We start from the raw sequence: 10,783 nt of genomic DNA on the forward strand, positions 1-10,783 counted from the left end.
AAACTTAATACATATATAAACATTGAAATTACTGTTTAAGGTAAAAAATATATAACAAAAATGATGTAGGGATCCAGATAATATGAGAATCTATCTATCTTTATTTATCTCCTTGTAAATATTTGTCAATTTGTGTACAGATAGAAACCTTTAATGAATCGTGAATACTTGCTCATATAGGTTGAGCATACAAATTGACTTCTAATATTCTAATATAGTAGGTATTTGTAGTAGTATTTGTAGAGTATTCGCTCGATTGCTCGGAGTGCTATACTGTTTTGTAAGTATGAAAAGGCCTGGACTTAGAGATCCAAGACCCCTAGGCACTGTGACATTTGAGGCATCCATTCCGAAGCGGTTACAGCAAAATTATAATATTAGGTATTTTTGGCTACCGAAGAACGCGATCGTGAAATATTACAAAGACATTAAAAATAATAATTATATTATTTAATAAATACGGGCATTAAAATAGCGTATCGATATAAGTCAGTTTTCAACATTTCACAAATGACATATGAAGTGAGCTCTTATAGAATACCAGTCTGTTTAATGTAGATTTATGTTGCAATTTTATGTCTGGCTATTACTTGTGTGTATGTCAAAAAGAAACTTAAACTGTGTTCCGTGGTTTTAGTCTCTAAGATATTGAAACAAATATTTTAGAAATATTGTAATCTATTTCAATAATTAATTTTTTTTTTGATATTGACGTCATTAATCGAAGGCAACTAGGTGTTCAATTTGGCAAAAGGAATTCCTGTGTAATAAGAACGATAATAATAATCATATTAATGTTTTTTTTTTAATAATGCAATTTAGGATGTAATAATAATGTATCTATTATCTAAATATTACGTTTTACAAATTGTTTAAATAGTCTTTATAAATAGAAACATAATTACCTATATTTTCTGCTTATATAGTATGAATTTTATTATATATGTAGGACTGTGTTAAATTTTGATGATGCTAAGCATTGTTTAAAGATAAATTTTATACGAAGGATCATTTTGCAGCAATTCGCTGTACGGCTAGTCGGCATTCATTTATTTCAATTCCGTCGTCCGTGAGACGCGGTGGCCAGTTAACTGATTTTAACGATAGATATTATATAACGTTAGTAACAAGATTATAATTATTATTGATCACAATAATTAATATAATTTCTTACGAATAAAAAATACTAGTGCGATGAATTCCACGTGGTCTTATTAGTGGTCGTAAAACAGCTTGATTTCAAACGTAGACAATTATATTGGGTGATTATCAATTTGTTATAGTCAGGTGAGGTATCGAATTTCTGTTGTTTTCTTTTTTATTTTTTTATTAGATAAATTTGCTGAATGTATTACTTATGTTTTTTTCGTCAAAAGTGATATATTCATTATTTGTGAGAAGTGTTTTATTTTTATGCATATAAAATTTTATATGAATTTGTTTATATATTTTCGTTTGGTTCAAGTTTTATGCTGCAGGATATTGTAGTTTAGCGTTGTTAATGGTATAAAAAGGTAAAACATAACAAGAGCTGATAAAAAGATATGCTTATTTCTGTTGCGTAGACACATGAATTGACAAGGTACTAACATTATGGCCCTGTGGTAAGAACGCGTGAATCTTAACCGATGAACGTGGGTTCAAACCCGGGCAAGCACCACTGAATTTTCATGTGCTTAATTTGTGATTATAATTCATCTCGTGCTTTACGGTGAAGGAAAACATCGGAATCGGAGGAAACCTGCATGTGTCTAATTTCACTAAAGTTCTGCCACATGTGAATTCTACCAACCCGCATTGGAGCAGCGTGGTGGAATAAGCTCCAAACCTTCTCCTCAGAAAGAGGAGAGGAGGCCTTTAGCCCAGCAGTGGGACATTCACAGGCTGTTACGGTTACGGTAACAGTATGACAAAGTGTGTATAGTATATATATTTCATATATCAATTTTTATAACAATATATATTATAATTATGTTTATTATTGTCAAAAAAGTAAAGTCACAGCATGTAAGCGTTCCACTGTTGGACTAAAGCGTCCTCTCCTATTAAGGAGAACGTTTGGAGCTTACTCCACCACTCTGCTCTAATGCGGGTTGGTAGATATACTTGTGAAAGAATTTCATCCGAAACATGCAGGTTTCCTCACCATGTTATCCTTTACCGCAGAGCAAGGATTGAATTATACACACAAATAAAGCACATGAAACTCAGTGCAATTTTGAAAAAGTATTATAAACAGTTTCGAAGAAAGCGATAGATATAGGTTTGAACACATTTTCGGCGCTGGTATGTGATCTATTATACTACATTTAATTCGTTTATACGTATTTGGATCATTCATATGCTTGGTTTTTCAAGTATTTACACTTTTAAATTTGTATTGTTATTGGTATTAAAGGTTGACTATTAAAACGTATTTATAAACGTCTATTTGAATAAGAATAGATATTGATTTTTTATTCATTTAATATGATAACTATTATTGTATATCATATGGTACTTACGAAACTTATGAATAAGTTTATGTTAAGTAGACGGTAACTAAATAATTTATAATAATATAAAAGTAGTATTCACTGCTACGTTAATAATGTATCTACGATGTGACCTCCACAAAGCTTTTTTTGCTTTCATTAACGAAGCAGTAGCACGTAACTTAAAATATTTTTCTAATTATCCTTTAACATATCTCGTTAACCTGCTTTTCAATATAAACTAAAGTAGATATATCCGTCGATCTCCTGTCCAAGTTATTGACGTTTAAGGTCAACACATTGTGGGAAGTAAATTGTAAATAAAGACCGTGATGCAAACCAATTTCCTTCATATCAAAGCTTTGCTGAGAATAATAAATAGGCGCTCTGTATATAAAAGCTATTTCAATCAATGGTACAAAATAATAAAAAGGTATTCGTAATGGGACTGTTTTTATAATAAACACAATATTGCCTTATGTATAAATTTATTATATACGTAATATATTCTTTATATTATATATAACAGCTTCATTGGTGTAGGCTATAATTATAAAGCTAATCTTCAAACCCCAGATTGCACTGATTATAATATAAATATAAATTATGGTTTTTTCTCTCAAGAAACAATCAGCTCGGCTCGGTGTTTGGAAATTGGCGGTGTTTACAATCCCGTGCCCCGGAAAGCATGTAAAGCCGTTGGTCCTTAGCTTTAATTCTTTCCGGTCGTGTCGGATTCGCAGTCCCATTGGAGGGGATAGAGTGCACTTATGTTTTCGCACACACTTGTACACCATAATATGTCCGAAGTTGGTATCCCTTTCACAGACCGTGGCAGAAATCGGTCAGGAGGACATCGTCATTATTTTTTTATAAGTTTGTAGCGCATCAGTAGTGTTTACCTTACAGAGCGTACGCAATTTCAACATAAATATATTCTTCGCCTCAACCTTACATATTTTCTGATTTTAGATTTAATTTTATCACGATAATGGTTTCCGGAGTTGTTATTTGGCTGTTTTTGTTTTTATTTTGCAACGTCATAATACAATTGCATAGTGTTAAACCATGGACTGAAAAACGTAAGTGTTATTAATTTATGAATTATGTTTCTTTCATATATTATTGTTTCATTTTTTCAATTTATTAAGTAACATTATTTTTTAGAATTGTTTCCTTCGAACGAAATTCCAGAAAATGGCTTAAGCCCACGTCGATCAGTCGTAAGGCGTAAAATTGTCTTATATCATAATTTCTTTCGAACTAAAGTCCGTCCGACTGCTTCTAATATGCTTTTAATGGTAAGCTAATTAGTGCATAGTATTTTTTATAATCACTACTATATATTATATTATTATTATAGCTACTACTTATATATTTAAGCTCCAGGTAACTATTTGTACCGTTTAACATAAAAAAAAAAAACAATAAAAATGTTAAGAAGGGCGAAATTTCCCTAAATATTGCTTATTTTTTGTTACTAAATAAGCCTGAAATATTTAATTTTCATATTATGTTGTGTGTAATCCAAAGTAATTCGATAAACTATTTTATTAAAACGTACCAAATTAGTCGCAATTGAATTGTTCTCCTTCGCGCTTATTAGTAAAGATAAGAAATAAATAACAATTTGCAGTCATGGCACCCACTCGCTGCTCAACAAGCTCAGAATTATGCAGACAAGTGTATTTTCTTACGTCACAACGACGCCAGTGAAAAGACAGTACCGTATTTAGGTAGTTGTGGTCAAAATCTTTTTGTATCATCACAAAAGACACCTTGGTAAGTTGGACACCTTTTATTATTTTCTAGTTTTTACTATCATATATTAAAAAAGTCGAGTAGTTTGGTAGACGCGTAGTTTCGGTGGAGAAGAATATTATTGACAGTAGATAAACGAAGTGCCTCAATCAGCCACAAATAATTAAATTATACATTATATTTTTAATTTAAAGGTTATTATTTATCTAAATATTATTATTTTGTTTGATTTTAAATTTTTTTTTTGTTGATTTGAAAAAAATTGTACGTAGTAAATCTTATTATTATATTAATACAAGACCAGCGTCAAGATGATAAATTTATATGTTTGTTCATACATTTTTTGCTAATACTTTGCGTTTCCTCATCTGACCGTTGTATTTTGTTCATTCGTCACGATCTTTTAACCCTACCGTCAGATTAAAAAGGAATTCGTGAACACATAATTAAATATTTCACACACTGACATTTTAATTATTGCTTGCTCTTTGTAGTATTGTTTTGCAATTTTATCTTCATTCAAACGAAATTCAAAATATATACAAACGTACGATGAATAAAGATAAAGTATTATTATATTTTGTGTATATTTTGATTATAGAACAAGACCTTACCTGCTAGGTTCATTCAGTATAAATTTGTTTAATAAAAATACCTTAAGCCCTACACCACTATATGTTCGATTTATAAAACAATTTACCAAAATTGTTTTCGAATCGAATCGGTAAAGCTATTCGAGTGCGATTGTTGTGTAATAAACTTTAAAACGTACAAACATTCGCTAGCTATTAAAATTTATAGAGCTAGTAGAAATCTTCAGTAGCAGCCTGGAGTTTGAAAGTTCATAGCAAGTCATAGTCTTATATTATTAACTATTCCTTACATAGCCCATGCGCCACCAACCTAAGATGTTATGTTATGAAACACATACAACAATAAAAAGTATTGCCGTTTTGCGGTAGAATATCTGAAGGATGGAACCTACTCCGACGGGCTTTTGTAAACCATCAAGTAAACCTACCAGAAGATAAATTGCCGTCCCATTGGTTTACGAGAGAAAATAGAGAGCGCACCTATGTTTGCTAAACTAGTGTACTATAATATATCCGGCGCAGTTAAGTTTTCGTCGAGAATGGCCATCGTGCCTGAAATCGTCCAGGAAGACTTAACGAAAACTATGTTAATAAGTTGTTGTTTTGGTGAAATAATTGTTCCAATTGACAATAGAATCATTCAGTTGCATGTACGGTGTTTCTGTTCGTACCGTCAAGATATAAAATAGATAGCTAAGTATAAAGTTTCGTGCCTGATGATTAATTCATTAAATTCACATTGTCTCTGTGCAAAGAAATTTCTTAGAAATTTTAAAATATAAAGTTCTACAACGTTTTGTCAAATATAAGGGATTCTATACTTTATTTTTAAAGAGCTATGATTCATAATAAAGCATATTTACGTAGTATGCTTTTCACGTATTCAATATAACGTTTTAAGGAAAGTAACCACCTTATAGCATTATTTTATTAAACTGTTGTATTTTCCAGGTTTTTTGCCTTAAAGAATTGGTTTCTGGAGTACAAGAATTTCACGTACGGTAGGCCCATAACAAATCTAAAAGCCGTAGGTCATTACACTCAGATGGTTTGGGCTACAAGCCATAAGGTTGGTTGCGGTGTGGCCCACTGCTCTGGAGGACCATGGGGCCAATTTTACAATTACGTTTGCCATTATTGTCCTGGGTAAGTATATCTTACCATTTATCACATTGGCATGCGTGGAATTAACATTTTTTAGATCCACGGTGATTTGAATATAGATGATTAAATTAGGCTAAAAATAGATTATATTATAAGGCAAAATCTCATCTGTTTTATTAGTATAAAAAAGCAAGCTATTTGTATAATTAAATTATATCAAAGGTTATATTGGTTTTTACTTTAAAATAGTTGTAAATGTACTAGAACGACATAATCACTATTGTAAAAATGTTTATAAATATACATGAAAAGAGGCCCAAGGTATAAAAATGGTTAAACTTACTTTTTTAAATTTATTTTTTTATGATTGAGAAAAATATATTTATTTAAGTAACAATGAAATGAAACTTATTGCAAACAATCGTAAAAAAACTATTTAATAAAATAAATTTACTTTTTATGATACTATTTTTTCAGTTGTTTTAACAACGTATTTAAATATTAAAAAAAAATATTTTCATTAACTGGTTAAATTTTGGTTTAAGAATTGAGAGTTATTAAAACATATTTATATTAAAGTATGAAAAAATAACGTGGGGCGTGCGATAGAATATATCGCTTAGCACGATATTGAGTTTAACATAATGTGTTTTATATGTCGTTATTTAAAATAATGCCATGAGGCTTAGCTTATTTTTTCCGCGCGAAGCAGGGACAGAAACCTAAACCCAATTATCCTAACTAATATTATAAAGTCAGTTTTTATTTTTTTTTTGTTTGTAACGCTTTCACGTCTTAACTGCTCAACCGAACATACACGCTGTCGAGTTTTAGATGTATTTATAAATATTCCTATGCAAATCAGCTAATGATATATTAATATTTATCAGTAAAGTTGGAAAAAACCGCACAACAATAGAACTTCTATGGCATGTGTTTATTTTATAGTGCTATCCGTACACGTTACCCTGGCCGGCACGTTAGTTAAAATAGAGACGTTTGCATTTGTATTTTATTTCTAGTTCGACTATACAATACAATATATTAAATTTGCCTTTCGCCACAAGCATACAAATGAGTCACACTCAAATATATGTATAATAATGGTATTTGTGGTTAATGGTTAGAAGCGTGTCTTGCATTGTCTATGAAGATTAACTCTTTGTTTTTATATAAATACATACAACTAGATACTCGTTCCGGCTTCGTACGGATAAAAAAGGGTCTATATAAAACATTTATACATACATATAACTCTATTGGCTTACGAGACGCAAACTCCCAGTCGAAAAATTTTTTTTTTATCATTTTTAACAATCATGGCCATATTTTAGCCAATTTACCTACAACTTTATTGAATTATACATCTAAATAATTATCATGAACCACGTGCAATTTTTATAGAAAATTTGTGAAAATGCTTTTGAGTTTATCGCATTCAACTGACAGACAAACACGGCGGAGGGACTTTTGTATAATATGTATATTGAAAAAATTAATACTTTTGCAGAATTGTTTTAGTTCTTTTTACCTCAAATTTTAATGAAAGCAAATTTACAGAAAGAAAGTATGTTGCAATCTTTTGGTAAAACGAATTAACATTAATAACGTACCAATACTTAAAAAAATATGTTTATTTATTTATTGAATTTATACTTTATTGCACAACACAAATATATTTAAAATAAGGAGGCGGGCATGCTAAAGCATTCTCTGCCAAGGATTGGCAGAGGAAGCGCAAGAGATAAAGAGAAAATAAAAAAATAAAAAAGTCAGGCTACTAAAAATATTATGTTACAAAAAATAGGTATTACGTTAAATAAATTCCTAGTATGTAAATTAAACAGATAACAATGAAATATATATAATTGACATACAACTAATATATTTTATAATTTTAACGTTTTGATCGACCTTGTATGTTGTTAGTACCGCTTGAAATTACATGCGTTTTTAACTAAAGAAATGTTACAATTTGTTTGGTTGAAACATAATTTTAAATATTATATTAATTTTTTTTTAAATCGAATTATGAGTTTACTTCCGTTTTTAAATCTCTAGATGAATTTTCTATATAAAAAACTAACCAAATGTCAAATTAATTTTTCAACAACAACAAATGGGTTCTTTAGTAAAACTTATTTGAATTCTGTGTCTAGATTGAGTTTACACGTACTAATGTCACGTCTAGGTCATCTCATTGTTTTGTCCGAGATAAGATCTCATTGTGTAAGCGAGCTTACAAGTTCACAGCACAGGATAAACTTTTTGACTTAATTAGTCAACGATTTTTTACAAAATTCCTTTTGCACAAATTGTATAAATTTTTGATAAGTTATTCGTAATATATACAATAATTAGATTTTTATTGTTAAAACTAAATATGTTTTATTTAAATTGGTTAATCATGTTTAATAACAATAGTTATTAAACTTATGCCAATAGAACAATTTTCCTTATTTTAATATAAATTAAATAAATCCATAAACATTATTGTTATAAAAAGACGAATAAGTTTTATAAATTACAGGATTTTGATAGTTAGCTTAATATTTATAGCGATGAATGATACTATAAATAACATAGCCTAAAAAATCTTGGATATTATTATAATTTTTGATTTACCTTGAAATATATAAATCCACATCAATTATGTATAAAAACTATATTAATAATATTTTTATAAATTACATATATATATATAAATATGTAATTTATTGCCGATTATTAAAAAGCCGAGATGGCCCTGTGGTAAGAACGCGTGAATCTTAACCGATGATCGTGGGTTCAAACCCGGGCAAGCACCACTGAATTTTCATGTGCTTAATTTGTGATTATAATTCATCTCGTGCTTTACGGTGAAGGAAAACATCGTGAGGAAACCTGCATGTGTCTAATTTCACTGAAATTCTGCCACATGTGAATTCTACCAACCCGCATTGGAGCAGCGTGGTGGAATAAGCTCCAAACCTTCTCCTCAAAAAGAGGAGAGGAGGCCTTTAGCCCAGCAGTGGGACATTCACAGGCTGTTACGGAATTTATTTAACATATATTTAAGCAGCAATACTAAAATTATTATTTTTATTTAATAGTTTATTGCACATTACACACACATAGGTACATAATAATATAATAAAAAAGTCGGACTGAATGCTAAATCATACTCTATTACCAAACCATATCTTATATTCGTACATACAAATATTCACAAGTATATAAATACTAAAAATACATGATATGAAATGTAAAATCACTTATTCAATGCTCAATTTAAGATACTGTGTTGTGTGTGTGTGGTGTACATTTATACTTAGGTATTCAATTGTATTTTCACTGTCCTTATACACGGTGTTTTTAATTAACAATAAGCTTTTATATTATTAATCGAGCAAATTTTAGGTTCGTTATAAATGAATTTATTCTATTATGGAAAATTAATATATAGCTATCAAATCTATTATTCGTGGTCACACTTAATTATTGATTAATTTCATGGCATGTGACAGAATACAATATACTTACTTCGTTTTGAGTTAATAAAGAGAAATCTGAAACTACTCGTAAAGATGGTTTTTCTCGATACAATACAAACAAGAAAATGTTTCGGCACAAGTTAAGTAGTCGGTTAAGTCGATGTGAGATGAGATGAGATTCCGGGCATTTGAACAACCTTGGGTTTCTATTAATAGTCAATATATAATAGTTACTGTTTATATAGTTATCAGTTTACGAAATAAAATATATACTTTGTGTTTTAGAAAAATAATTGATTTGCCTTTTTTCTTTTCTTTTTCATTCCTATACCTTAAGGCTATAAAGCCGCCTATTGTATATCTTTCATGGCTGTATTCTATAAGTGTCACTGGTGTACAATAATAAATATTTATATAATATTGTATTATAATTTAAATATCTGTCATATATTTCTAGGGGCAACTACGATACCATCACACAGTACCCATACAAAGCAGGTCCGAAGTGTGGTGACTGTCCGAACAACTGCGTTTCAGACAATCTCTGCACCAACTCCTGTCCTGTTAAAGACTATTTCTCAAATTGTGGTTCCTTGACCAAGATCGTCGATGTTTGCTCTCAAGGGATGTGCAATGCAACTTGCGCGTGTAGCTCAGGAAGAATACACAAGAACTATCCCTGGTAGTTTCGTTGACGAGAGTTCGTAAATGTGATCGATATGTTATTGTAATAAATAAAATTGTATAAACAATACACATGTTAAATTGTATATAAATATAAATAAGTTATTGTGGTCTGATTTTATTTTTACTTTATTTTCTTTATTGCTTAATTTGATGTTCATTAAATGGGAGTTTCTAAAATGAAATATAAATGAAAAAGTATTAATACAAGTTTAGATGCTTATGGAATTTAAAGACTAAATAATATTAATATTTCATATGTTTCACACGATAAAGTTCAAAACGAGATGACACATATTTCGGAACATTTGTTATAATTTTAAGCTTATTATTAAAGGGTTTATATTAATAATTTAAATGTAACTCGCACAGCCTGCCCCGATAGAGTAGGTAGTATGAATTGATTTTCGAATGATAAACTTATAATAAACGTAAATGTTGTTTTAGTTTAATTATATATATAGAAACATATGTTTTCTTTGAAGAGAAGGGTCCATGGTTCTCGAACACAACAGGTGAGTCAGCAGGTGGGGTGATTGCCGGTGCGGAACCAAGCATTACGCTTGTCGGTCTTTTATCCTATTTTATTAATAAATATATTATTTTTTAGACTTATTTCTCTGGAAGAATAGGATAAATATAAATACGTTAAACAAAGGAATAATAAAATTGATCGTTATTTTGTAGTATACTT

The 10,783-nt window shown here is 29.8% G+C and overlaps 1 protein-coding gene across 3 annotated transcripts; it reads left to right on the plus strand.

Annotated features, from left to right (window-relative positions):
* The first annotated feature begins 1,044 nt into the window (after positions 1–1,044).
* On the plus strand, positions 1,045–10,206 carry LOC126781447 (cysteine-rich venom protein TEL1-like). Of its 3 annotated transcripts, none has more exons than XM_050506435.1 (6): positions 1,045–1,287; positions 3,447–3,556; positions 3,642–3,775; positions 4,111–4,256; positions 5,780–5,974; positions 9,863–10,206. In XM_050506435.1, exons 2-6 carry the CDS (start codon positions 3,466–3,468, stop codon positions 10,089–10,091), a joined length of 795 nt encoding a protein of 264 aa, XP_050362392.1. In that variant the 5' UTR covers positions 1,045–1,287; positions 3,447–3,465; the 3' UTR covers positions 10,092–10,206. The 3 variants fall into 3 exon arrangements, with proteins under 3 accessions (XP_050362392.1, XP_050362394.1, XP_050362393.1); XM_050506437.1 differs by having other exon boundaries at positions 1,048–1,119; XM_050506436.1 differs by lacking the exon at positions 1,045–1,287 and adding an exon at positions 1,496–1,514.
* Positions 10,207–10,783: the final 577 nt, after the last annotated feature.

The sequence above is a fragment of the Nymphalis io genome, chromosome 3, assembly GCF_905147045.1.
Source record: "Nymphalis io chromosome 3, ilAglIoxx1.1, whole genome shotgun sequence".
Lineage (NCBI taxonomy): Eukaryota > Metazoa > Arthropoda > Insecta > Lepidoptera > Nymphalidae > Nymphalis > Nymphalis io.